This window comes from Haliotis rufescens, unplaced genomic scaffold (genome assembly GCF_023055435.1).
Source record: "Haliotis rufescens isolate VD_foot unplaced genomic scaffold, xgHalRufe1.0.p SCAF_1, whole genome shotgun sequence".
In the NCBI taxonomy this organism is placed as follows: domain Eukaryota; kingdom Metazoa; phylum Mollusca; class Gastropoda; order Lepetellida; family Haliotidae; genus Haliotis; species Haliotis rufescens.
In genome coordinates, this window is record NW_025963779.1 from 20,036,452 (window position 1) to 20,064,188 (window position 27,737).

General features: G+C 40.3%; 2 protein-coding genes across 2 annotated transcripts in view; both read left to right on the top strand.

Annotated features, from left to right (window-relative positions):
* The window catches only part of LOC124113405 (alpha-2-macroglobulin-like protein 1), a 61,818-nt gene extending 55,427 nt beyond the window's left edge, over positions 1-6,391 (top strand). Inside the window, exons 39-45 of the mRNA XM_048392735.1 lie at positions 441-560; positions 741-1,031; positions 1,649-1,704; positions 2,214-2,283; positions 2,869-3,024; positions 4,289-4,436; positions 5,442-6,391. Of these exons, the coding sequence (XP_048248692.1) occupies positions 441-560; positions 741-1,031; positions 1,649-1,704; positions 2,214-2,283; positions 2,869-3,024; positions 4,289-4,436; positions 5,442-5,511 (911 nt within the window). The 3' untranslated portion in view covers positions 5,512-6,391. The remainder of the gene's footprint in view (positions 1-440; positions 561-740; positions 1,032-1,648; positions 1,705-2,213; positions 2,284-2,868; positions 3,025-4,288; positions 4,437-5,441) is intronic.
* A 5,439-nt stretch (positions 6,392-11,830) lies between these two features.
* Positions 11,831-27,737, top strand: part of LOC124115789 (alpha-2-macroglobulin-like) — a 68,445-nt gene continuing 52,538 nt past the window's right edge. The window contains exons 1-6 of the mRNA XM_048392739.1: positions 11,831-12,328; positions 21,850-22,007; positions 25,454-25,639; positions 26,303-26,355; positions 26,986-27,058; positions 27,431-27,544. Of these exons, the coding sequence (XP_048248696.1) occupies positions 12,255-12,328; positions 21,850-22,007; positions 25,454-25,639; positions 26,303-26,355; positions 26,986-27,058; positions 27,431-27,544 (658 nt within the window). The 5' untranslated portion in view covers positions 11,831-12,254. The remainder of the gene's footprint in view (positions 12,329-21,849; positions 22,008-25,453; positions 25,640-26,302; positions 26,356-26,985; positions 27,059-27,430; positions 27,545-27,737) is intronic.

The window sequence follows — 27,737 nt, forward strand, 5'->3', positions numbered from 1 at the left end:
AATTTACTTTTACATGTTCCCCACCATTCCTACATTGCCATGTCCTGTTGAACTGTTGAAATTACTTATACATGTTCCAAACCATTCCCACATTACCCTGTCCTGTTAAATTTACTTTTACACGTTCCCCACCATTCCTACATTACCATGCCCTGTTGAAATTACTTTTACATGTTCCCCACCATTCCTACATTGCCATGTCCTGTTGAAATTACTTTTACATGTTCCCCACCATTCCTACATTACCATGCCCTGTTGAAATTACTGATACATGTTCCCCACCATTCCTACATTACCCTGTCCTGTCAAATTTACTTATACATGTTCCCCACCATTCCTACATTGCCATGTCCTGTTGAAATTACTTTTACATGTTCCCCACCATTCCTACATTTCCATGCCCTGTTGAAATTACTTATACATGTTCCAACATGACCCAGAAGTGGGGAAGGGGCAGGAGCTGGTCATCCAGTCGGCCCAGGCGTCCGCCACGTACCAGTGTGTGGCCAGTAATGGCGTCCCACCAGGCGTCTCCACCAAGATCCAGCTCAAGGTCAGTGGTGAGTATGTTTTCTTTACATCTGTTTATTTTACATGTGAATAGAATGTCAAGAAAAATCAGTGAACTGATTGTTGGTCGCAATCTCAACAAATCAGTCCCATAGCATTGCTTTTCAGGACACTTAGAGCAAGGGGCGTAATCCTGTTGGTTTTTAGAATCCTTAGTCTTCGGGTTTCAGTTGCACCTCTCATCCTGCCGAAGACACAGTCCCGAGTCGGTGGTCATCTGAACAAGTCTGTCCTGCTGGAATGTGTGGTGAAGGCCTCACCCCCGCTCACGCAACGCTGGACCAAGGGAGGGCGTATCCTCTTCAGCGGCGACAAATACAGTTTTAAGACCATTTCCCTGGACAGCAACACCTACTCTACCGAACTCCGCATCAACGACCTCGTCAGGAGAGACTACGATGACTACACGTGTGAGATCAGCAACGAATATGGCGTTGTGTCTTGGACTATCACATTATACGGTAAATATTATGTTATATATAACTGTTGATTAATTGTGCTGAAACAAATGTGCCTATCCTTCAGCTGGAATCCCCGAAACATGGGCCTCCAGTTTCACCTTTATGGATCTGCCCTTGACATTAAGTGACCAATCGACACTGCACATTCTGAAGGTGTCTTCGCGAACACCTAGTGTAATCACTTATTTTTCGTTGATATGATTGTCACCACTATTCGACCTTTAACGCCCTTTTGAATCTATTTTGCAGATAATCGAGACTGATTATTCTCAATCGATTCGACTGAATGTTCAAATTTCATTCGACGTCATATATATTTCTTGAATGAAAAATCTAACATAAACATCCCCAAAATGCAGGAAATAGGGTTTTAGTGCATCTTATTTAAAAATAATTATTGGGGAGCATGCCACCTAAACCCCCTAGCGAGCACTCGTAAATTTAGTTGAAATAGGGCAAGTTGCGACCCTGTTCGCCTCCATCGATGAAAACTTTGTCATCAAATTCTGCACCTGTGTGCACAAATACAATTAAGACGATTAAACAACACTAAAAAAAGAGAAACTTCAATAAGGACAAAATTACATGCCTATTACCTCATTGTTTTATGCTTTAAGATACTACACCCACTCCAGCGCCGACGACAACGCCAGAGCCCACGACCCCGTCAGCGGTAAGCAATGAGTCATGTGAAAGACATTCAGACTGTCTGACGCATTTTAGCTGCTTCATGAAATTCGAATTAATGAGGTTACACTGTACAATCATGGCCCATGGACCTTTTATAATTGAATGATAGTGAATCTTAAGTTAACCAACATATTCAGATAAGCTACAGTAATATTACCCAAATTAATATTTATGCAGTTTAAATAATCTGTGTAAATCATGAAATACACATAATTTATGTTTCATGTGTACATACAAACTATCTATGACATTAAGGACTACCCTAGCAGTAATTTTATCATGAAATACACATAATTTATGTTTCATGTGTACATACAAACTATCTATGACATTAAGGACTACCCTAGCAGTATTTTTATAATGAAATACACATAATTTATGTTTCATGTGTACATACAAACTATCTATGACATTAAGGACTACCCTAGCAGTAATTTTATCATGAAATACAACTATTTCATATAGTACTACTTACCAATGCATATGTTCTAGGAGGGTTGTCCTTCGTGCGAAGCCCTGTCCGAGAAACAGGCTACCTACGCCTACTGCCAAGCTGCCGCAGGTAGAACCTGTTCTTTATCTGTAGAGTCTTTGTTAAGAGCTTCTATTCAGGTAATAGGTTATTAGTGCAGATACAATAAAAAAAACGTGTTACAGAGAAGAGTTTAGATAATGTATCTATACATATTTTCCTCTCTGCTGTTTGATGAGTAAGGTATATATGTTACAATTATTGATAAAGTTTAGTTAGTATGCAATGCAGTGATCCTATGGTCGCTGTTTCGGATCCTAGATTCGAGGTGATTGTGATCCCTTGTCTATCAGCATATCTAGGATCGTGAGTGGGGCACCTAGAGCTTTCCTCTACTTTCATAAACTGACACACTGTAATGTAACTTACGTCAGTCAGTATTGGTTAATTCTGTGTCGGTTAAATGTAGGATGTATGAACAAGTATAAACCGTAAAATACATGCATTGATAACGTAAAGCGAAACCAGTATGGCGAATCTTCCTGTGATTAACATCTTTGAATTTAAGATGACATAGTTAGTATAAACAGTAATTCTTAATGCTTTAAAGATGCTATTACTTTTAATTCCTCGAGGCAATTTTTGTTAGATTCACTATGTGACTTTCCCCGGCAGCTTACAAGGTGCTCGGCATCAGAATAAGAAAGTCAAGGATCAAGGTCAAGATTCTAGCTGACTTCCGGTCTGTGAAACGGGTGAAGACACGGCGTAGATTGAGACTGGTGATTCACAGCAAATGTTCTTGTGATCTCATCACCAAACTGAAACCCCGTAAGTGAACTGACTTCATTGCATAAATACATCTACGTCCGGCTCATAGGACGGCCATTCCTGATGCTCGTCCTGTGTCAGTGGTTGATAAGCCCATATGGTTGCACGGGCAGCACCTGGTACATCTCTGAGAGGTCATAGCTAAATGTACTTATCCGCTTCACTATCAAACATATGTACTAGCTCCCTCGCCGTCGTATTTAAGAATAGTAACAGCAACCGTGCTGTCCGGGCTTGACAAAGGATGTCTTCAATCAGATTATCACATTTACAAAGAACCTTATGGTTTTGGGAACTAGGGGGTATAAAAAATCAACGATTTTATTACCCTCCGCCACGAAGTGGGACAGGGGATATAGGAATGGAGTTCGTCCGCCCGTTGGCTACTCAATGGGAACAAATATTCTCAAAAGCTATTTAAGTTTTTAAGTTTTACACACTGATGTTACTGGTCACGATCTCAAATGAGTTTGAAAATTTGTGTCTTAAAATTATTTTGTACAGAGCTCTGGCCTTTCCTTACGTGCTTATCAACTAAGTTCATACTGCGGGAAATGGGCACATGTTTACTCCGAAACTACTGAAGTGACATGAATGAAAGTTTGCATGCTTATCTAAGAGATACTTGTCAAGACTGAGTATGAAAATTGGTGCCGTAAATTGAGTTTTTCCAGAGTTACATCACTAGTTACATCTTTTTTAGATTTTGTGCCAACGCAGTTAGGGCCCTTGACCCATGTTATTTTTATTTATGTAGCGCACAGTGTCAGCACTGGGGAAAGTAAAATCATATTTTTTCATGCCACCCCAGTGCCTATCTCTTCTTTAGTATATATAGGACTCTTTTTTCATAGTTAACATTAACTTTCATGTTATTCACTTTAAATGGATAAAGAAAATTCTAACGTGCCCTGTGGCGGGGGATAGTGATAACGCTGTTTCTTGTGGATTTATCTTTAGGGAGCCTGTGAATGCCGTTGCAGATCAGTTACTCGAAACAATCAATACACACACTGTTGCTACGATTTCACAGCCACTGTGGTGTTATCTCCTTGTAGCAATTGCTTTCCCAAACAAACGATGATATCCAAATTCGGCCTTTTATCTCTGAGTTATTTATTGTGAATTTCTAACAGATTACATGAAACATTGCATGGTGCATTACTGTACGGTATCATCCCAGATAAAAGCCAACGACTAACACATAAACTGGAGACGTCCTTAGAATGCCCGTGTTATCAAATCTCCTTTTCTATGTCACAAGGAGCCGTGCTTGCACTGTTCATGATGAAAAGAGTTGATCTCGATTCCAAACCACGAGAGCTCATCATTGGAGCCGAGACTTCAGCCATTCTTCTGCCAAAAACTCTGGAGAGAAAGTTAATTCGTGAGAGAACCAACTGCACAAAGATGTAAGTGAAATAATGTATTAATGTACAACTTGGCTCTTTATGATTACACCCCCCCCCCAAAAAAAAAATAAAAAAATAAATAAATAAAATAGAAAAATAATAAAAAAAATAAAAAAAATAAATAAAAAATAAATAAATAAAAATAACAACAAACAAACACGTTCGTTAAAATGTCCGATGCCTCAGCCAACGTGTTTGAAGACTTTCTAGATTGGTTTATGAAAGAAATGGAAAATATTGTACTGTAAATAAGAAAACAAGGTCCTACAGGCATGATAAGTGGCATCAACGTGATGATTTTGCCTGTTTATTAAACAGTATTTGCACCTTTGGCTATTGCTAGCACTTTCATTAAACTTAAAGACACGAAGCCATGAGAAAGATCACGTTTAGAGCCATGGTGAATAGTGTCGGCTTTAATCCAGTGTATCGCTACTGGTAGTCACACCATCGTGGCATAGCGGAATTAATTGCCCGCGGCTGTCAAAGCAGGCCAGGACGGTGTCTTGTTCATAGATGGTTTGTGTTTTTTAGCGGAAGATTGACTGACGTTGATTTGTTTTTGTTTATTTGCTGTTTAACGCCGCACTCAGCATTATTCCAGCTATATGACGGCGGTCTGTAAATAATTGAGTTTGGACCAGACAATCCAGCGATTAACGTCATGAGCATCGATCCAAGTAGCGAGCCTGACCACCCGATCCCTTTAGTCGCCTCTTACGACAAGTATAGTCGCCTTTTACGGCGATTGGTTGCTGAAGACCTATTCTACCCCGGATCTTCACGGGTCGACTGTCGTTGAAGGCACAGATTCCCAGAATAGTTATACAGTGAGCCAGTATGCCAGTGAGCCAACGACCCAGAAAGACAGTAAGCCAGAAAGCCATCTCCCACCTTAGTATCTTACGGCTTACAGCTTACCATTTAGAATTACCCGTTTGGAAAATATATGGGTGGAGGGTTGCCGAACTGATCATAAACCTGGCCATATCTCTTTGTCCGCAGACTCCAGCAGTACGAAACAGGCAACAAAGACAGGAAGCCACGTGAAGAAATAGTATATATTGAAGACTGAGACAGCTCACAAAACACAGGCACCTATCACCCTGTGTTGTTGATATATGAAGACTATATACAATACATACTGACAACAATATGTCATGTTTAACCCGTTCCAGACTTGTGTGTTTCAGTATTCACCAGATACTACTGTAGAAGCGTTGTCTTCTATCATTGACTCACCGTGGAGTATAGCAACAACGGCACCTGTCAAAACATCACCAAAATTGTTTTGATGTGTTTCGTCCTTTTCAACAAAATAGAACGTTAATAAACTATGTTAGTATTGACCATGTTAGTCTGGATATCCTGGCTTTCTGACTATTACTTGGTACAACCTTATAATAAACAGGGCGTCGGTTCCCAACCATGAGGGGCGTTCGGGTAGCCTAGTGGTTAAAGCGTTCGCTTGTCACGCCAAAGACCCGGGTTCTAGTCCCGACATGGTTCAATGTGTGAAGCCCATTTCTGGTGTCCCCCGTCGTGGTATTGCTGGAATATTGCTAAAAAAGCGGCGTAAAACCATACTCACTCAATCACACTTAACCATGATTTCGCTAACTCGGTGTTAATACTGACAATTGTACTGGGAAATGGCGTTGTCGGGATTATCCGGGTTCCGTTGTAATTCTGGTTTTCTCTCCCAAATTTATGACTTTTTGTTTGCGAAATGTTTTGATATTGTGCCAGTTTACCTATATTCTTTAAGTTGTGCAACTATCACACCAACACTACTCTCAGTGTATATAATAGCCCTATAGCCTTACCTACTGTCTATAGCGGTGTGTTATTTATCATATTACCTGCCCTATATCACGTAAGCTTAAGCTTTGTTGTATTGTTACACGGCATATGTCATATACATGGTATGTAATGCAAATAAACATTGAATTATTCACTTGTCTTGTCAATATATACATAATCTTATATGTAGTACTCAAATGAAGTTAAGAACAACCGATCCTCTCATATTGCTTTCATGCTGACAGATTAACTATCGTCGGGTGTTCTTTAACTTTTGAGAAGTATATATTTGTAGTGTTACTTCGACCTACCCAAGCTAATTTTTAAGCAGAAAATTTTGTTTTCCCAGATTCTTGTGTGAGAGATTGAGTTAAGTTGAACGCCGCTTTTAACATTATTTCAGTTATATCACGGCGTGTCAGATTAAAGTGGGAGGAGTGAGTGAGTGAGTATGGTTTTACGTCGCTTTTAGCAATATTCCAGCAACATCGCGACGGGGAACACCAGAAATGGGTAAAGTGGAAGGAAGGTCTCAAGCGTTTACTACTTTGGTGAAACCCTTGAGCACGGGTATGGTTCTGACAAAACCAGAAACATAACCGGGGCAAACCAACAATCAAACGTTTCTGGCCTTTCCAAAGGGCCGCAACTCTGGGCAGCGAATTGCGACAACTGATAATATATATGACATTTATTCTCCATTCAGTGTTCAACGTCCACTAAATAGTAACATTAACTTTTCATATTAGTTGAAACCCACATCGGGACAGGAGTAGCCAAGTCGTCTAAGGCGCCGCAGCTGTGCAGATTTGCGCCCCTTGGGCACGCCGGAAACCTATGATCGTGGGTTTGAATCCCGGTTCGCCCCGACTATGTTTCAGCATCATACCTGTGCTCGTTGGTAAGCTCCAACATTCAGATGATACGCAGTGACATAACTGGAAGTTGTTCAAAGTAGCTTTAAACCCGACTCACTCATTCACTCAAACCCATATCAATTGAAATATTCCTTGGATTCGAACCCCAACCTATCGGGGATACAAAACACAGGTATGTAGTTTGGTAATTACCGCCAAATAGGCACTTGGCCACTCTAGGACAGGTTGATCGACGGGGTATGGGGTTGTAGTGACCAAAATAACTTCACTTATTGTACCCCTTTCTGTATCGGTGGGAGGTTGCCCACATACGGCGTCATTTGAAGAAGGCAGCTATTTGTGACAAGTAGATGACTTCTCACTCAAACGCACTATAGGACAACCTCCCACCAGCCTCTGTGACAAGTAGCTGTCTTCTCACACTGACGCAGTATAGGGCAACCTCCCATCAGTATGTGTGACAAGTATTTGCCTTCTCACACAGACGCAATATAGGGCAACCTCCCACCAGCCTCTGTGACAAGTAGCTGCCTTCTCACACTGACGCAGTATAGGGCAACCTCCCATCAGTCTGTATGTGCAATCCATGTGCAGGTATTCTTATATATCTGTCAGGAGACATAGAGTTAAAACCTGGGCCATTAAATAAAGATCTAGAAGACATGAAATCAGCAATCATTCAGCAAATAAAAGATTCAGAGGATAAACTAACAAACGAGATCAGTTCAATGAGGAACGATATTTATTTGTTACGTGGTGACGTCACAGATCTTGAAAAACAACTCAAGGACTCAAGGGAGAAAATAACATCATGATGATTAGATATTGATGCTGTTAATGATAATGTTGATGAGATCCATAATGGTTTTGATGCTATTGATTCATGCATAGAGGATCTTGAAGGAACAACATAATTATCTATGGTATCTTTGAGAGTGCAAACGAATCTTATTCTGTTTGCAAAAATAAAACATTGGATGTTCTGAACTCTGCCAGACCTGATGACAATGAACTATCAGTGGACGACATCAACTTCTTGTCACACAGGCTGGTTGGGATGTTGCCCTCTACTGCGTATGTGTGAACTGTAGGATAGGACGCATGTCGTCCGATAAACAAAGCCCATTTATTGCAAAAATGGTTCATTGGGACGATAAAATAAAGACCCTGAACTTGAGAGGTTCTCTTAAGTCCAGAGGCTACGGTATAGCAAACGATCTGACGATGAACCAGAGACAAGAAATAAAACAATGCAGACCCAAGCAAACATTATTTCTTTAAAGGTGGTAAACTGTCGTCTGCTCCTGTACGTGATACGTACGCTTCACGCGTAAATACAGATGTGACTCTACCCGAGTCACGTGACGGAAACAACCCACGTCTGGCCGACAAAGGTAACGCAGGCAGGGGTGGGAGACCGACACAGAAGAGATAGGGGTGTGGCCAGGGCTCGGATATACAGGAGGCGTCGTCTGAACCTACTTGTAGTATCATTAATGCTGTGAAACTTGTGTTTTGGAATATATCAGGATTGCTCTCAAGTTATCAGACCGTGAGTGTCGATCATTATTAAAAACATTTGACATAATTTGTTTGACAGAAACATGGACCCAGAAAATGAATTTTGATGATACGTTCTGCGAATATACCAACTTTTTTAAAACAGCAGAAAAGATAACAAATTTTGGAAGAACTTAAGGTGGAATTTGTGTTCTCGTAAAAAAGAATCTTATAGATTATGTTAAAAACTCGTGGATCACAGCAAATGGTGTATATCTATTACTTGACAGGTCACTGTTTGGACCCAGAAGGATCTACTTGGTGCGACAGTAATGTTGGATCTAAAAACGGTATGTTGCTATTTCAGGATGAACTGCTTGACATTCTAAGTGGAGTTGGTGACGTTTTGTGCATTTTAGGGGATGACTTTAATGCAAAAACTAGCAAAGAGCCAGTTTATGTAGAGGGTGATATACTTGAATATATACTGGGACTTTCTCTTAGATAGGTTTAATCTGTGTAGATATTCAAGCGATACTGTTCTTAATAATTTTGGAAAATGGTTTATTAATTTATGTGCTGTTATAAAATGTATACACTATGAATGGCCGCTGTGGAAGTGATTCCGGGAAAGGTGATTTTACATTTGTTGGCAATGCTGGGGCAAGTGTTATTAACACCATAGACATATTTCATTTGTGTCAAAATTTTGATATTGAGTCAATCCACGAATCACAGTATCTGCCTATCATAACGTCTTTACGAGTGCTTCATGTATGCGGATACCCATCGTTTGATAACGCCTACCATACTCATTCACTGTTTAAGTGGGATGACAGCAAAGCAGATATTTTCCAAGAACGTCTGTTATCAGACACTTTCGCATGCTTCTTAAAAAAACTATTGAATCTGTTTTTACAAATATTGATGAAAGTGTATCATTCTTTACAGAAGCTATTGTATATGCAGGGAATGTAATGAAAAGGGAAGTAACCCCCAACAGAGAAAGTAAACAGTGGTTTGACTGTGTATGTTGTTAAAGAAGGAAAGATACACTCTTTTAAACCATTTCAGGAAATTAAAAGGATAAAGATTCACTTGCTAAGTACACTGATTCGAAAAGTATGAATAAAGCAACTTGCAGAAAAAAGAAACAAAATTTCACGGATAGAAGCAGAAAAACACTAGAAGAAAGTATCAGCTCATCAAAACAGTTTTGGACGACCTTGAAAAGCATTCGCAAAAGGAAGGAAACGAAAAGTAACAAAGAAATTGTCTGTTGATAATGATGAAACCAATTTTGCAGCGGAAGTATTAGATTCCTCAATCTCAAAAGAAGAAATTAAATCTGCTATTCACAATCTTAAAAACTTGAACGGCTCTGTAATTGACAGACTATTAACAGAATTCTTCAAATACTCTCTTCATAACAACCTGTCGTATTTGGAAATATTTTTTAATAAAAAAAAGGGTACCTCTTACTTTCGAAAAGATTGGACTCTAGGTACTATCGTTCCAATTCACAAACAAGCTCAGTGACAGATGTAGAAACCTATAGGGGGATTACACTTACCAGTATATTCAGTGAGGTATTTATTAGCATTATTTAAAAAAACGCTTGGTATTGTGGTCGGATACACTTGATGAGTTCGAGAAAGAGCAAGCAGGTTTTTTACAAGGTTACTCTACCACTTATAATATGTTTATCCTCAAGGCTCTTATAGATAAGTATATTCAAAATTGTACGCTATATTTGTAGACTTTTCTAAAGCATTCGATTCAGTCTGTAGAGAGACAAGTCATGGTATCTATTTAATTCACACGGTGTCAGTAATAAAATGGGTAAATTGTTATGTCAGTGGTATTTATAAGGAAGTTAAATCATGGGTTAAACAAAACGGCATGTATTCAGGTTCTTATATCTGCCATACTGGTGTACGCTAAGGATGTGTATTAAGTCCTATTTTGTTCTGTTTTTATTTATTAATGCGCCTTCAGCCCAAATCAAAAGAAATTATGATGATGGTTTACAATTACATCCTGAACTTATGAAAAATGAATATAATCATGTACTCAAGTACTGTAAAAGGTTTACAAATGTTGATAAAACAGCTATAATTGTACTGTGATACGTGGAAACTTAATGTTAATTAATAAAACAAAAATTGTTGTATTTAACAAGGGAAACATGCTGTCAAAAAATGAAAAGTGGTACTTTCGGGGACAATAACTCCAAACTGAAACCTGATATAAATATCTTGGCGTAATATTTTCAAGTAAATTATTACAGAACCGACATATGCGAAATGCTGCAATCCAAGCTAAAAAGATGTTATTAGGAATTTTACAAACGTTTGAACATTTTAGCGACTGTGCTTATAAATCTGTGTTCAAAGTTTTTGACACAAAAAATAGCTCCTATTCTTTCCTATGGTTCGAAAATATGGGGTTTTGCAGAGGCTAAAGAAATTGAATCCGTACATTCATATGCTTGTAAAATATTTCTTGGTACTTCTAACGTAATCGTTTATGGGGTGTGTATGTGGTAGCATGTCCTTGTATATATATCACTATATAAAAAATCATAAGATATTGGTTAAAATTACTAAAAATGCTAGAAAGAAATTGCATGATGCTATTGTATGAAAAGAATGGAGATCAAAATCGGGCATACAACGTTAAATGTCTACTGTTTAAAAGTGGGTGTGGTTACATCTGGTACAACCAAGGTTTCTTAGAGAATCATGCCACGTTCATATCGAAAATAAGGCAGACGCTTTTTGACATGTGCTTTCACACATGGAGATCTACTGTGTGAGAAGGCAGCTACTTCTCAGTAGTCACACAGGCTGGTGGGAGGTTGCACTATACTGCGTCTGTGTGAAGGCAGCTACTTCTCAGTAGTCACACAGGCTGGTGGGAGGTTGCACTATACTGCGTCTGTTTGAAGGCAGCTACTTCTCAGTAGTCACACAGGCTGGTGGGAGGTTGCACTATACTGCGTTTGTGTGAGAAGGCAGCTACTTGTTCCACAGGCTTGTGGGAGGTTGTCCTATACTGCGTCTGTGAGAGAGGTCAGGTACTTGTCACAGAGGCTGGTGGGAGGGATAGATAGTGACAGTGATGTCGGCACTTCATGGCTGGAGGATGTCTCAACTACTACAACACTTGGTGTTTCCCCTCCGTGTCACGCCCTCATCCCCATCTTTGATACATTGCATCGTCTTAAGGGCTCTATGGTCAGTCGTGCCGGGCACACGCTTGCAGTCTGGAAGTATCTGGTCAGTCATCTGCACCTGATAGTCCGGCTTTGTACCCGATATCCAAGTTCGGCTTTGTACCCGATAGCCAAGTCCGGCTTTGTACCCGATAGCCAAGTCCGGCTTTGTACCCGATAGCCAAGTCCGGTTTTGTACCCGATTGCCAAGCCAAGCCTGATCTGGTAGGAAGACGAGTATGCTTTGAGGTCCTCTTGAAAAAGATAATCACCATCACAACTTGAATGTATCAACTCTTTGTGGATATCAAACACTGGTATTTCGACATCTTGATCGGAAAGACATTTGTGAATGTTTTGACAGACACAGGTGTGTTTTGAAGGTGAACTCTATCCTTTATCTCAAACAACTAAACTGACATGAAGATGTTCCTTGGACTCCTCGTTCTTGCCTCCATGGTGGTGCTTCCCTGCGAGGGTAACAACGCCACTGGGTAAGTAGTTTATTGCTCTTAATTCCAAACGGATTCCATGGATCCCCTAGGATGTGATGTTTGTTGTTTAACGCCGCACTCAGCAATATTCCATTCCGCATGTTGATGATGCATAGTACACCAGTTGATGATGCATAGTACACCAGTAGATGATGCATACTACACCAGTAGATGATGTGTAGTACACCAGTAGATGATGCATAGTACACCAGTAGATGATGTATAGTACACCAGTAGATGATGTATAGTACACCAGTAGATGATGCATAGTACACCAGTAGATTGTGTATAGTACACCAGTAGATGGTGTATAGTACACCAGTAGATGATGCATAGTACACCAGTAGATGATGCATAGTACACCAGTAGATGATGCATAGTACACCAGTAGATAATGTATAGTACACCAGTAGATGATGCATAGTACACCAGTAGATGATGTATAGTACACCAGTAGATGATGCATAGTACACCAGTAGATGATGTTTAGTACACCAGTAGATGATGCATAGTACACCAGTAGTTTATGTATAGTACACCAGTAGATGATGTATACTACACCAGTAGATGATGCATAGTACACCAGTAGATGGTGCATAGTACACCAGTAGATGTTGTATAGTACACCAGTAGATGGTGTATAGTACACCAGTAGATGATGCATAGTACACCAGTAGATGATGCATAGTACACCAGTAGATGATGCATAGTACACCAGTAGATGGTGCATAGTACACCAGTAGATGATGCATAGTGCACCAGTAGATGGTGCATAGTACACCAGTAGATGGTGCATAGTACACCAGTAGATGATGTATAGTACACCAGTAGATGATGCATAGTACACCAGTAGATGATGTATAGTACACCATTTGATGATGCATAGTACACCAGTAGATGATGCATACTACACCAGTAGATGATGCATAGTACACCAGTAGTTGATGTATAGTACACCAGTAGATGATGTATAGTACACCAGTAGATGGTGCATAGTACGAGTGGCCTTCAATATTATTTCATTTATGTAGCGACATGCATCCACGTGTGTGTGGCTGCTTGTACTCGTCTTGACTTGTGTCTGTTTTCCCCTGTTAATGCCGATCGCCAGGGAGGGTAACAGCAATCTTGTACCATCATTTAATGTCCTTTTGGTATGACGCGGTCGGGGAAGCGAACCACCGACCGTCCGCTCTCCGGGCAGACACTCTCCCACTAGACCACGGAGTCGGTTGAATGTTACTGGTACAAGTGTAGTTTCTCCCCGGTGTTACAAAGTGCGGGGCATGGTTAGTGCGATCATGCATAGACTACAGTGCATGTACATGTATTCTGAAATAATATGGGACACGTGGCTAGTACAATAGAAGATGGTGCTTGTACATGTATTGTATAATAGTGTGCGAGTACAATAGAAAACGGGGAGGTACATGTATTGCATAATATTGTGCGGTACGTGGTTAGTACATGTATTGTACAATAGTGTGTGGTATATGGCTAGTACAATAGAAGATAGGGAGGTACATGTATTGTACAATAGTGTGTGGTATATCGCTAGTACAATAGAAGATGGGGAGGTACATGTATTGTACAAGAGTGTGCTAATACAATAGAAGATGGGGAGGTACATGTATTGTACAAGAGTGTGCTAATACAATAGAAGATGGGGAGGTACATGTATTGTACAAGAGTGTGCTAATACAATAGAAGATGGGGAGGTACATGTATTGTACAAGAGTGTGCTAATACAATAGAAGATGGGGAGGTACATGTATTGTACAAGAGTGTGCTAATACAATAGAAGATGGGGAGGTACATGTATTGTACAAGAGTGTGCTAATACAATAGAAGATGGGGAGGTACATGTATTGTACAAGAGTGTGTTAATACAATTATTATAGAAGATGGGGAGGTACATGTATTGTACAAGAGTGTGCTAGTACAATAGAAGATGGGGAGGTACATGTATTGTACAAGAGTGTGTTAATACAATTATTATAGAAGATGGGGAGGTACATGTATTGTACAAGAGTGTGCTAATACAATAGAAGATGGGGAGGTACATGTATTGTACAAGAGTGTGTTAATACAATTATTATAGAAGATGGGGAGGTACATGTATTGTACAAGAGTGTGCTAATACAATAGAAGATGGGGAGGTACATGTATTGTACAAGAGTGTGCTAATACAATAGAAGATGGGGAGGTACATGTATTGTACAAGAGTGTGCTAATACAATAGAAGATGGGGAGGTACATGTATTGTACAAGAGTGTGTTAATACAATTATTATAGAAGATGGGGAGGTACATGTATTGTACAAGAGTGTGCTAATACAATAGAAGATGGGGAGGTACATGTATTGTACAAGAGTGTGCTAATACAATAGAAGATGGGGAGGTACATGTATTGTACAAGAGTGTGCTAATACAATAGAAGATGGGGAGGTACATGTATTGTACAAGAGTGTGCTAATACAATAGAAGATGGGGAGGTACATGTATTGTACAAGAGTGTGTTAATACAATTATTATAGAAGATGGGGAGGTACATGTATTGTACAAGAGTGTGCTAATACAATAGAAGATGGGGAGGTACATGTATTGTACAAGAGTGTGTTAATACAATTATTATAGAAGATGGGGAGGTACATGTATTGTACAATAGTGTGCTAATACAATAGAAGATGGGGAGGTACATGTATTGTACAAGAGTGTGCTAATACAATAGAAGATGGGGAGGTACATGTATTGTACAAGAGTGCGCTAATACAATAGAAGATGGGGAGGTACATGTATTGTACAAGAGTGTGTTAATACAATTATTATAGAAGATGGGGAGGTACATGTATTGTACAAGAGTGTGCTAATACAATAGAAGATGGGGAGGTACATGTATTGTACAAGAGTGTGTTAATACAATTATTATAGAAGATGGGGAGGTACATGTATTGTACAAGAGTGTGCTAATACAATAGAAGATGGGGAGGTACATGTATTGTACAAGAGTGTGCTAATACAATAGAAGATGGGGAGGTACATGTATTGTACAAGAGTGTGCTAATACAATAGAAGATGGGGAGGTACATGTATTGTACAAGAGTGTGTTAATACAATTATTATAGAAGATGGGGAGGTACATGTATTGTACAAGAGTGTGCTAATACAATAGAAGATGGGGAGGTACATGTATTGTACAAGAGTGTGCTAATACAATAGAAGATGGGGAGGTACATGTATTGTACAAGAGTGTGCTAATACAATAGAAGATGGGGAGGTACATGTATTGTACAAGAGTGTGTTAATACAATTATTATAGAAGATGGGGAGGTACATGTATTGTACAAGAGTGTGCTAATACAATAGAAGATGGGGAGGTACATGTATTGTACAATAGTGTGCTAATACAATAGAAGATGGGGAGGTACATGTATTGTACAAGAGTGTGCTAATACAATAGAAGATGGGGAGGTACATGTATTGTACAAGAGTGCGCTAATACAATAGAAGATGGGGAGGTACATGTATTGTACAAGAGTGTGTTAATACAATTATTATAGAAGATGGGGAGGTACATGTATTGTACAAGAGTGTGCTAATACAATAGAAGATGGGGAGGTACATGTATTGTACAAGAGTGTGTTAATACAATTATTATAGAAGATGGGGAGGTACATGTATTGTACAAGAGTGTGCTAGTACAATAGAAGATGGGGAGGTACATGTATTGTACAAGAGTGTGTTAATACAATTATTATAGAAGATGGGGAGGTACATGTATTGTACAAGAGTGTGCTAGTACAATAGAAGATGGGGAGGTACATGTATTGTACAAGAGTGCGCTAATACAATAGAAGATGGGGAGGTACATGTATTGTACAAGAGTGCGCGGTACATGGGGATAATGTAGATGTGATGTACCTATTTTGGATCGAATAGAGTGAAGCATGGATTCTGCATTATTGGTGAAAAGGTCATATTGAAATGGATTCGAACCACAACTTTAAAAATATAATGATTGTTAAAAGATAAAAAGGTTCCTTACAGGCCACTGACAGATAATATACACTAGCGTCGGCAATTCTCTCACCAGCCTACATCCTAATGTGTTGAATCATATAATTGTTAAAGTGCAAACCATTTCAATGCTTTTATTTAAAATAGTGCAAACCATTTTAATACTTATTAAACATTTCATTTATCTAAACACCTAACTGGTTCAATAAGTGCACCGAAATTCTATGCCCTTTGTCTGTTTAATTTAGTCAGCGTATTCCCTCTTATCATAATCCCCTCCGGGCAGGACCCTTAATCTCCAGCGCTATCTATGAATTTCAATTAACACCTCCTTACGTCGCCGGATCTTACGTCTATACATACACGTGGGACAATGACCTTGCCACACGTTACGTAATACCTCGCTCTACAAAACCCGACTGACATGGTCAGTCAGGGAGACAGCCAGAAGATCGACCCGTGTAAGTGACAGAACGGTTCTCCCACCCGGGAAGATTGGCCACTCTGTCCCGGTGTGCGTTCTGTCACGATATTATCAGCATGTACCTTTCCGATTTATTCCAAACCATCAACAATAAACATGGCTGCTGTCGTCTTAAACCTCACCCCTGAGTTTTGTCATCCGTCATCACCCTGAGCTCATAGCTTTACAAGTTCACTTACCCTTCTGCCACGATATGAGACGAGATCTCCCCTGCACCGTACCGTTTTGCGGGTTTGACCTTGACCCGACTAGCGTATTGAACATGTTCAGTACGCACACACTAAGATGTTATGGAGTCAAGTGCTATGTTGGAAGTGTGTCGCTTATCTGAATATCCGTTTGTCGTATCTTGCTTGGTAACCGGCGTCCGGAACGTCTTCAGAACATCAGATGGCTTCAACACTTTGGGGGATATTCCAATATCACAGTAGCTATTGCGATCTGCGTTTAGATGGCATGCAAATATTGACTCTTACTGCATTTTCCATAAAAAAAGGGTGCTAATTCGGATATTGAAGTACAAGGTATGCTGGACATTAATAGCTTCAGTCATGAATAAAAACCTAAATAGATTTAACTAGGCATTGATAGGATATATATCGGTGGATATATATACTGAGTCAAATTAAAAAATTCACATTTTAAAACGTAATCCCATATATGATATACAACGGACAAATGTATCAGAGAAGGTAATTTTTAATCATTAATGTCCAAAGAAGGATTTTAATTAACGGTGGTAACCATAATTTGTTCCAAGCACCTACGGTATTCGGTAATAACATCAACAGTTTAAATCATAAGTCCCAAGCACGAGAATCTGATGGCACACAAGTTCAGTAGCGTGTATGGCCACCATGTGCGTTGACAACTGCCACACAACGCCTCCGCATTGACCTTGTGATGCTTGTGAACACATGATTGGGAAGACGACGCCATTGTTGCTGCAAAATGGTGCCAAGATCTTGCAAATTCTGTGGTTGGTTCTGGAGAGTGCACAGACTTCTGCCAAGAGCATCCCAGACGTGTTCGATGGGATTGAGGTCGGGAGACCTTGACGGCCAGTCCATGACGTTGGCTCCCGCATTCTGAAGGAAACTCCTTGTCAAAATTGCTGTGTGGGGTCCGGCATTGTCGTGTTGGAAGATCAAACCGGGTCCATGTGCTACCATAAAAGGCAGAAGTTCTGGTGACAGTACCTGGTCGCGGTGAGCAGCTGCGTTGAGGTTGCCACGGATGACAAGAAGCCTGGAACGTGCATTGCCACAGAAAGCACCCCACACAATGACACTTCCGCTTCGAAATCTGTCAACTTTCTGTACACAACACTGGGCATAACGTTCATGACGGCGCCCCCACACCCTCGCCCTACCATCAGCAAATCGAGGATTAAATCGGAATTTATCACTGAAGACGACTTGATTCCAATTCCTCTGAGTCTATCGTAAGTGTCGCTGTGCCCACAATTGACGTTGACGTCTGTGTAATTGAGTCAGAATCGGCCGGCAGTATGGCCGTCGTGCTTGAAGGTGAGCAGTTCTCAGACGGTTTCGAACAGTTTGCGCTCTCAGTCTACCCCTAAACAGTTCATTTCTGGTTGATGTAGCCGTCAAAAATCGGTTACGGGGGTGACGTAAGACAATCTGACGATCCTCTGCATGTGACGTCGCATGTGACGACCTGGCCGAGGGCGATCAGCGGTGGTACCCGTTTGCTGTAGACGCGTCTGTAGATCATAAACAGTCCGTCGACTACAACCCATCGTCCTTGCGACTTCAGCTACGGACGTTCCCGTCTGTAACATGCCGATGACACGTTCACGTTGCACATTTGAAAGGCGTGGCATGACAAATGGCCGTAAAGACTTTTGTTTTCTTGTGTTTTTATTGTTTTGTTAATGACTGCTAATGGCTGAAAACACGTGCGGTATTATGGCCACGTGACCAGTTGCACGTGAAAAAACACTTTTGCCACTATAGAGCTGTGCACATAAGCTTTTGATGGATTCACCTGCACAAAAACGGGTGTTATCTGAAGACAATACCTGGCCATTACTGTTTAAATACACAATAAGGGCCCACAATGATAACTGGTCAAAATGTTAAATTTTTAGGATTGTGAAGTTTTTAATTTGGTTCAGTATAAATTGTCGCTGTTCCAGTTATACTACGGGGTTTTAACTCATTCACTCACTCCTTTAAGTCGTTTTGACAAAAAGACGCTGGGGGTGTGGGGATAAATCGTCATTTGGTCAAAACGTTAACGCAATGTAATTCATTACTGTACATATATTTAACAAAATGCAACAACGCGACATCTTTGGCGTGATTTTATTCACCATTGCATATTTTTTTCATATTTTAACACGCAACTTTTTCAGCTAGTCGTTCTTGTAAACAATCTGGTCTCGACCAGACGAACCAGTGGTCAAAAGCCTGACCACCGATCCATTCAGTACGACAGGCATAGGTGTAAAGCTCATCTCTGGTGTCCTAAAACGGCGTAAAACCATACTCACTCCGACACTCACTCTAATCCGTAATGCTCAAGCAACACATGCTTCGATCTCTTAAATAAAAACAAACAAACAATCTTTCCAAAGCCGTACGAAATCTTGCTAAAAGAATACGCGGGGTACGGTTGGCCCAGTCGTCTAAGGCGCCGCGATTCGCTGTGCAGAGTTGCGTCCCTTGGGCACGCCAGAAACCTATGATTGTGGGTTCGAATCCCGGTTCGCCCCGATTATGTTTCTAGGTTTGTCAGCACCGTCCCCGTGCTCGTGGGTTTCACCGAACTGGTAAACGTCTGAGACCTGCATCACTTCGGGCTTTCCTCCCACATTAAGCTGACACGCCGTGATATAACTGGAATACTGTTAAAAGCGGCGTTAAACCCAACTCACTCACTCACTAAAGAATACGCTATTGTACCTTACGACTGCCTCATGAGCAAGAAACCATTTAGAAAACCTGTTGTTTCTGCTCCTGCTACAGTTCGTTTGACTCCAAAATGAGAACGATGAATTGCAAAATAACTCGAAATCCAGAAAAGTGTATGAAACATCAATACGGTACTTGACCATGAATACCCTGTACCCAACAAAATCTGAATTTTGTTTAATTTAGGACCCATGACGGATGAAGTTCTTTAAGAAACTATCATGTAATTTTGTATAGAAATGTGTACATGACACGTAGGGGGACAAACCGTGGAAGGAACAGCGCAAGCACGGTCTGCGCGTGCTACACAGTGACCGTGTTCATTCAATGACAAGATGCGCTACTCAGCAGATGTTAAACAGTTGATGTTGAATGTGTATGATTTCTTTAGAAGTGAAGCAGAAAGAGCAAAGCCTTTTTATGCAATTAATAAATTCAAAAGCTCTTGGTATGTCCTTCTCAGAAACTTAAAAATGTTGTTAGTCGACGAGATACAAATATTCAGGCCAATGAGGTAGGGAACATGTCAAAACCACGCAAGGTTGATAAATTAGACAGTTTTCAGAGGGATCAAGTCAGACGTGCAATTGTTAAACTGCACTCAGAAAATAAATACCTGTCCCTAAGAATTTTGAAGAAACACCTTGAAACTGACCATGATTTACGTGTTACAAAGTACAAACTATGGCAGCTGTTGCATACATTTGGTTACAAATACAAAAAGATAACTGGAGAAAAAGGGGCTGTGTTGTGTGACCGGTCTGACATTGTTCGTCTCCGAAATCATTACCTTCGTACCATCAAGCAGAAACGTGAAGAAGGATATGAGCCCGTCTTCTTAGATGAGACATGCGTAAATGCGTCACGCACAGCCAGCAGTCAGTGGGAACCCAGTGGTGACTGTAAGGAGTCTGGTAGAAAGTTACCAATGGGAAAGGGTGAAAGACTCATAGTTCTCCATGCTGGTTCTGCTAGTCAGGATTTTCTCCCAGACTGTGACCTCGTCTTTAGAGCCAAGGCCAAAGACAACAGGGACTACCACACAGAAATGAACGGCAATGTATTTCTGGAGTGGGTGAACGATAAATTAGTCCCTGCTTTGCCTACCAAGTCTCTCATTGTCATGGACAATTCACCGTATCATAGTGTGCAGGATCCAGAAAGCAAGACTCCAACCTCTAATAACCGTAAAGGAGACATGGTTACTTGGCTGCAACGGAGGAACATTACCTTTCCTTCTCGAGTGACGAAACCACAGCTCTATGAAATCATCAAAACTATGAAACCTGACCCCGTGTATAAAGTTGACAGTTACATCAAGGGTCGGGGTCACGCTGTCTTACGACTGCCACCTTATCACTGCGACCTGAATCCAATCGAATTGGTATGGGGCATCGTCAAGGGTGACGTTGGACGATCGAACACAACGTTCAAATTACGAGACGTTGAACAACTCGTAAAGGAATCCCTTGGTCGGGTAACAATAGAAACATGGAGGCGTTGTGTGGCCACAGTCGTTGACGAGAGAGAGCCACGTTATTGGTCACGAGCTGGACTACGGCCAGCAACAGTCTAACCTATAATAGTGGCAGTCGGTTCAGACACCAGCAGTTCCGACGACGAGATCTATGGCATGAGCGAGTCAGATTGCGACTGAAATTATCATGAGACGGCCCCTCTAACGCTCTGTCATTTCCCCTACCACAGACCGTGCAGTGCATGCGTGCTTGCGCTGTGCCTTCCACGGTTTGTGCCCCCCCCCCCCCCCCCCCCCCCCCCCCCCACACACACACATGATAGTTTCTTAAAGAACTTCATCCGTCATGGGTCTTAAAATAAACAAAATTCAGATTTTGTTGGGTACAGGGTATTCATGGTCAAGTACCGTATTGATGTTTCATACACTTTTCTGGATTTCGAGTTATTTTGCAATTCATCGTTCTCATTTGGAGTCAAACGGACTGTACACCTCTACATATTCTGTTGAATGTAGCGGGGCAGGGGTGGAATACTGTTCAAAGCGGCGTTAAACCCAACTCACTCACTTACTGATGTACATAACACTGCGTGTTGTTTTGCCAGGAGTTACCTGCTGACGATGCCGAGTCAGATGGAGGTGGGGAAACAACAGAGGATCTGTCTGACTCTGTACAAGTACCGCCGCATGGACGTGTACTACACGCTGAGGTGCCCCGACAAAAAGAAGCGATACTTCTACGAGAGAAATAAGTACAGGCGAGGTGGGGCAATCTACGTACACTTAATACACTGCAATCAACATACACTTAATACACTGCAATCTACATACACTTAATACACTGCAATCTACATACACTTAATACACTGCAATCTACATACACTTAATACACTTCAATCTCCATACACTTAATACACTGCAATATCCATACATTTAATACACTGTATTCTACATACACTTAACACACTGCAATCTACATACACTTAATACACTGCAATCTACATACACTTAATACACTGCAATCAACATACACTTAATACACTGCAATCTACATACACTTAATACACTTCAATCTCCATACACTTAATACACTGCAATATCCATACATTTAATACACTGTATTCTACATACACTTAACACACTGCAATCTACATACACTTAATACACTGCAATCTCCATACACTTTATGTACACTGCAATCTCCATACACTTAATACACTGTAATCTACATACACTTAATGCACTGCAATCTCCGAAAACTTAATACACTACAATCTCCATACACTTAATACACTGCAATATACCTACACTTAATGCACTGCAATCTCCGAAAACTTAATACACTGCAATCTCCATACACTTAATACACTGCAATCTACATACACTTAATACACTGCAATCTCCATACACTTAATACACTGCAATCTCCGTACACTTAATACACTGCAATCTACATACACTTAATACACTGCAATCTACATACACTTAATACACTGCAATCTCGATACACTTAATACACTGCAATCTCCATACACTTAATACACTGCAATCTCCATACACTTAATACACTGCAATCTCCATACACTTAATACACTGCAATATACCTACACTTAATGCACTGCAATCTCCGAAAACTTAATACACTGCAATCTCCATACACTTTATGTACACTGCAATCTCCGTACACTTAATACACTGCAATCTCCGTACACTTAATACACTGCAATCTACATACACTTAATACACTGCAATCTCCGTACACTTAATACACTGCAATCTACATACACTTAATACACTGCAATCTACATACACTTAATACACTGCAATCTCGATACACTTAATACACTGCAATCTCCATACACTTAATACACTGCAATCTCCATACACTTAATACACTGCAATATACCTACACTTAATACACTGCAATCTCCATACACTTAATACACTGCAATCTCCATACACTTAATACACTGCAATCTCCATACACTTAATACACTGCAATATACCTACACTTAATACACTGCAATCTCCATACACTTAATACACTGCAATCTCCGTACACTTAATACACTGCAATCTACATACACTTAATACACTGCAATCTCGATACACTTAATACACTGCAATCTCCATACACTTAATACACTGCAATCTCCATACACTTAATACACTGCAATATACCTACACTTAATACACTGCAATCTCCGAAAACTTAATACACTGCAATCTCCATACACTTAATACACTGCAATATACCTACACTTAATGCACTGCAATCTCCGAAAACTTAATACACTGCAATCTCCATACACTTAATACACTGTAATCTCCATACACTTAATACACTGCAATCTCCATACACTTAATACACTGTAATCTCCGTACACTTAATACACTGCAATCTACATACACTTAATACACTGCAATCTACATACACTTAATACACTGCAATCTACATACACTTAATACACTGCAATCTACATACACTTAATACACTGCAATCTACATACACTTAATACACTGCAATCTCCATACACTTAATACACTTCAATCTACATACACTTTATGTACACTGCAATCCCCGTACACTTAATACACTGCAATATACCTACACTTAATGCACTGCAATCCCCGTACACTTAATACACTGCAATCTCCATACACTAAATACACTGCAATATCCATACACTTAATACACTGCAATCTCCATACACTTTATGTACACTGCAATCCCCGTACACTTAATACACTGCAATATACATACACTTAATGCACTGCAATCCCCGTACACTTAATGCACTGCAATCCCCGTACACTTAATACACTGCAATATACATACACTTAATGCACTGCAATCCCCGTACACTTAATGCACTGCAATCTCCGTACACTTAATACACTGCAATATACATACACTTAATGCACTGCAATCTCCATACACTTAATACACTGCAATCTACATACACTTTATGTACACTGCAATCTCCATACACTTAACGCACTGTAATCTCCATACACTTAATGCACTGCAATCTACATACACTTAATACACTGCATTATCCATACACTTAATACACTGCATTATCCATACACTTAATACACTGCAATCTACATACACTTAATACACTGCAATCTCCAAACACTAAATGCACTGCAAACTCCACATACTTAATACACTGCAATATCCATACACTTAAAATCTCCACATACTTAATGCACTGCAATCTCCACATACTTAATGCACTGCAATCTCCAAACACTTAATATACTGCAATCTCCACATACTTAATACACTGCAATTTCCATACACTTAATACACTGCAATCTACATACACTTAATGCACAGCAATCTCCACATACTTAATGCACTGCAATCTCCAAACACTTAATATACTGCAATCTCCACATACTTAATACACTGCAATTTCCATACACTTAATACACTGCAATCTACATACACTTAATGCACTGCAAACTCCACATACTTAATACACTGCAATATCCATACACTTAAAATCTCCACATACTTAATGCACTGCAATCTCCAAACACTTAATATACTGCAATCTCCACATACTTTATACACTGCAATTTCCATACACTTAATACACTGCAATCTACGTACATTAATACAATGCAATCTCCATAAACTGAATACACTGCAATCTACGTACACTTTATACACTGCAATCTACATACACTTAATACAATGCAATCTATGTACACTTAATACAATGCAATTTCCATACACTTAATACAATGCAATCTACGTACACTTAATTCACTGCAATCTCCATACACTTAAACCACTGCAATCTACATACATAAAACACACCTTAATGTACATACATTTAATACACTGCCCTTTACTTTACCTTTACAACACTGCAATATACATGCATGTAATACAAGGGATTATACAGATACGTAATACACTCAGCCTTTATTTTATACACGCTATATACAGGAATACACACACATGACCATGCAATACACACGATCCACTTTATATGAAGTAGTGTCCTACAGAATCAGTACGCCCTAATGCCTTCAATATTATCACTGTCACCAACTTTCCAATAAAAGCAACTTCATTGCACCAAATGTATTACTAATTTGTAAATTGCGTTTAATGATCGGGGCTTTGGAGAAAGTGTGTCAGCTATACAGAGAATATGTGCAGTAAAATCACCTGTCATTGCGTCACAGGTCAGGGCGGTTGCATCACCTTCACCATACCCAAGAATCTGGGGGGACTTCGACACAAGCTGTCCCTGGCTATGATCGGCCCCAGACGTTTCAGGGAGCACAGCTCGCACACCTTCACTCCGCTGGCGCCACAGCTGACCACCTTCATCCACACGGACAAGCCCATTTACAAGCCTGGGCAGCTGGGTAGAACATCATATTAATATACTGACTCGTCACTAGTGAACACGCAATCACTTTAATGTCAGTTATAGTGAACTAGTCGATGTTAAACAGTAATATGTGTCCCTTAAAGTGTGTTATTGTATGACCTTGGCATCTACCGAGCCTTTGGCGCCACCTTCCATCATGATTTCATTGAAGTCAGCGGTGATTGTGATTTTCGATGGATTTTATGTCACATGAATTAACTCAAGTACTTATTGCAATATCGTTTATAATTACTGCAAATACAACAAGAGATCTTCATGACGAAATGTATGACACTTGTCTTTATAGGCTAATTTGACAAGTGTAACACGTATTTAACACATATGAAAGATGAGGTTAGGTGAAATGGGGTTTAACGTCGCGTCCAAGGTTATTGCACCTATATAGCAACGCGCATGCACGTGTGTGTGTGTGTGTGTGTGTGTGTGTGTGTGTGTGTGTGTGTGTGTGTGTGTGTGTGTCCGGACGAATGCCGTTTTATAGTGCTAGCCAACTGAAATACCATGCCGCAGTTTAACATGAATACCCTACTCAGACACCATATACTGACTCCGAGCCGACCAGTCCTTGGATAAGCCCCTTAATGCCGAGGCAATTGATGTAATTAGGGTTGTTACATTTCCTGTCTGCATGTTACAGTGAGAATCAGGATCATGACCGTCGACTCCGAACTGATGCCAGTGACAGACAAGGTAAGCGGCACGTCTACCTCCTGATCACTGTATCCAGTGGTTAAAGGTTCATTTCCCAACATGGATACAATTTAGTGAAATCTGGTGTCCCCCGTCGGGATGTTGCTGGTACAGGGAACGAATTCCGTTTTCTTTGAGCGTATGCTTCTGGACTCATTTCGTCATGATTCTTTTCTCGGCCACACATCAGCTTTCCTGTCTCGTTGGTCCCCAGTTGTGTGTCAGAGTGAGTGTGAGTGAGTATGGTTTTACGCCGCTTTTAGCAATAATCCAGCAATATCACGGCGGGGGGCTCGTGAATCGAACCCGGGTCTTCAGCGTGACGAGCGGACGCTTTAACCACTAGGCTATCCGACCGCCCCTGTGTGTCAGAGAAATAAGGGTTTCGATCTGACCAGTTGTCAAAGGGGTCGAATCGTTGTTCAGATTTGCGTCCCTTACTCGTGCCAGGATCCGCTGATCGTGTGTTCGAATCGAATATTCGTTCCGATTATGACCCCTGGTCTGTCATACTTTGACACCGAAACGATTCTTTTTAAAGGAGGGTATATACTAATTACATGTGTATATAAAATAATTAAGTATATAATTATTATCTTTGTTAATAAGAATATTATCAATTCGTTGCAGATATCACTCGTTCGGATAATCACACCAAATGATGTCATTATGAAACAATGGCGAGATCTCGACAATAAAAAAGGTAAATAATACTGTCGAATGTATGTTAATTCTTCATTTATTCAATAATTTCATTAAATACGCCTCAGTCTGTCTAAAATCGGTTTCGACAGATTTATTCTTCTTGATACTAAAATGCGTGCAGGACAGAGAGGAATATTATCCAAGGATAAACTAGGGTAGGTTAGTGGTTAAAGTGTTTGCTCCTCACGTTGAAGACCAGGGTTCGATTCCCAAAATGGACAAATTATGTGCTCTCTGTTCTTGGTATCCCACGCAATGACATTGCTGGAATACTGTTCTCATAGCAGTATTGTAAACGTTATTCCAAGAGGAAAGGAACAAACCACGCATTATGACCAAATGGTTATGTGGCAACAACTACCTGTTGCAGGGATGTTGACTCTGGAGTTTCAACTGGCGGCAGAGCCAGTGCTCGGAGACTGGGCTATTATGGCGGAGACGGGAGGCAAAGAGACGCAAGTAAAGTTTGAAATAGCCGAATACGGTATGTGATGAATCATTGAAATTCTAACCACAGTTAAGCCTTGTTATCCGGAACCCCGACTCATCTGGCCATAACTCTTGTACGTAGTGAAATATACAAAGGGACTTAATTTCGTAAGCATGCATGATTGTATAGTTCTCTCGGCGCAATAAGATTGTTCTGGGTGTTTGTTACTCGGATTGGGAATGGAACA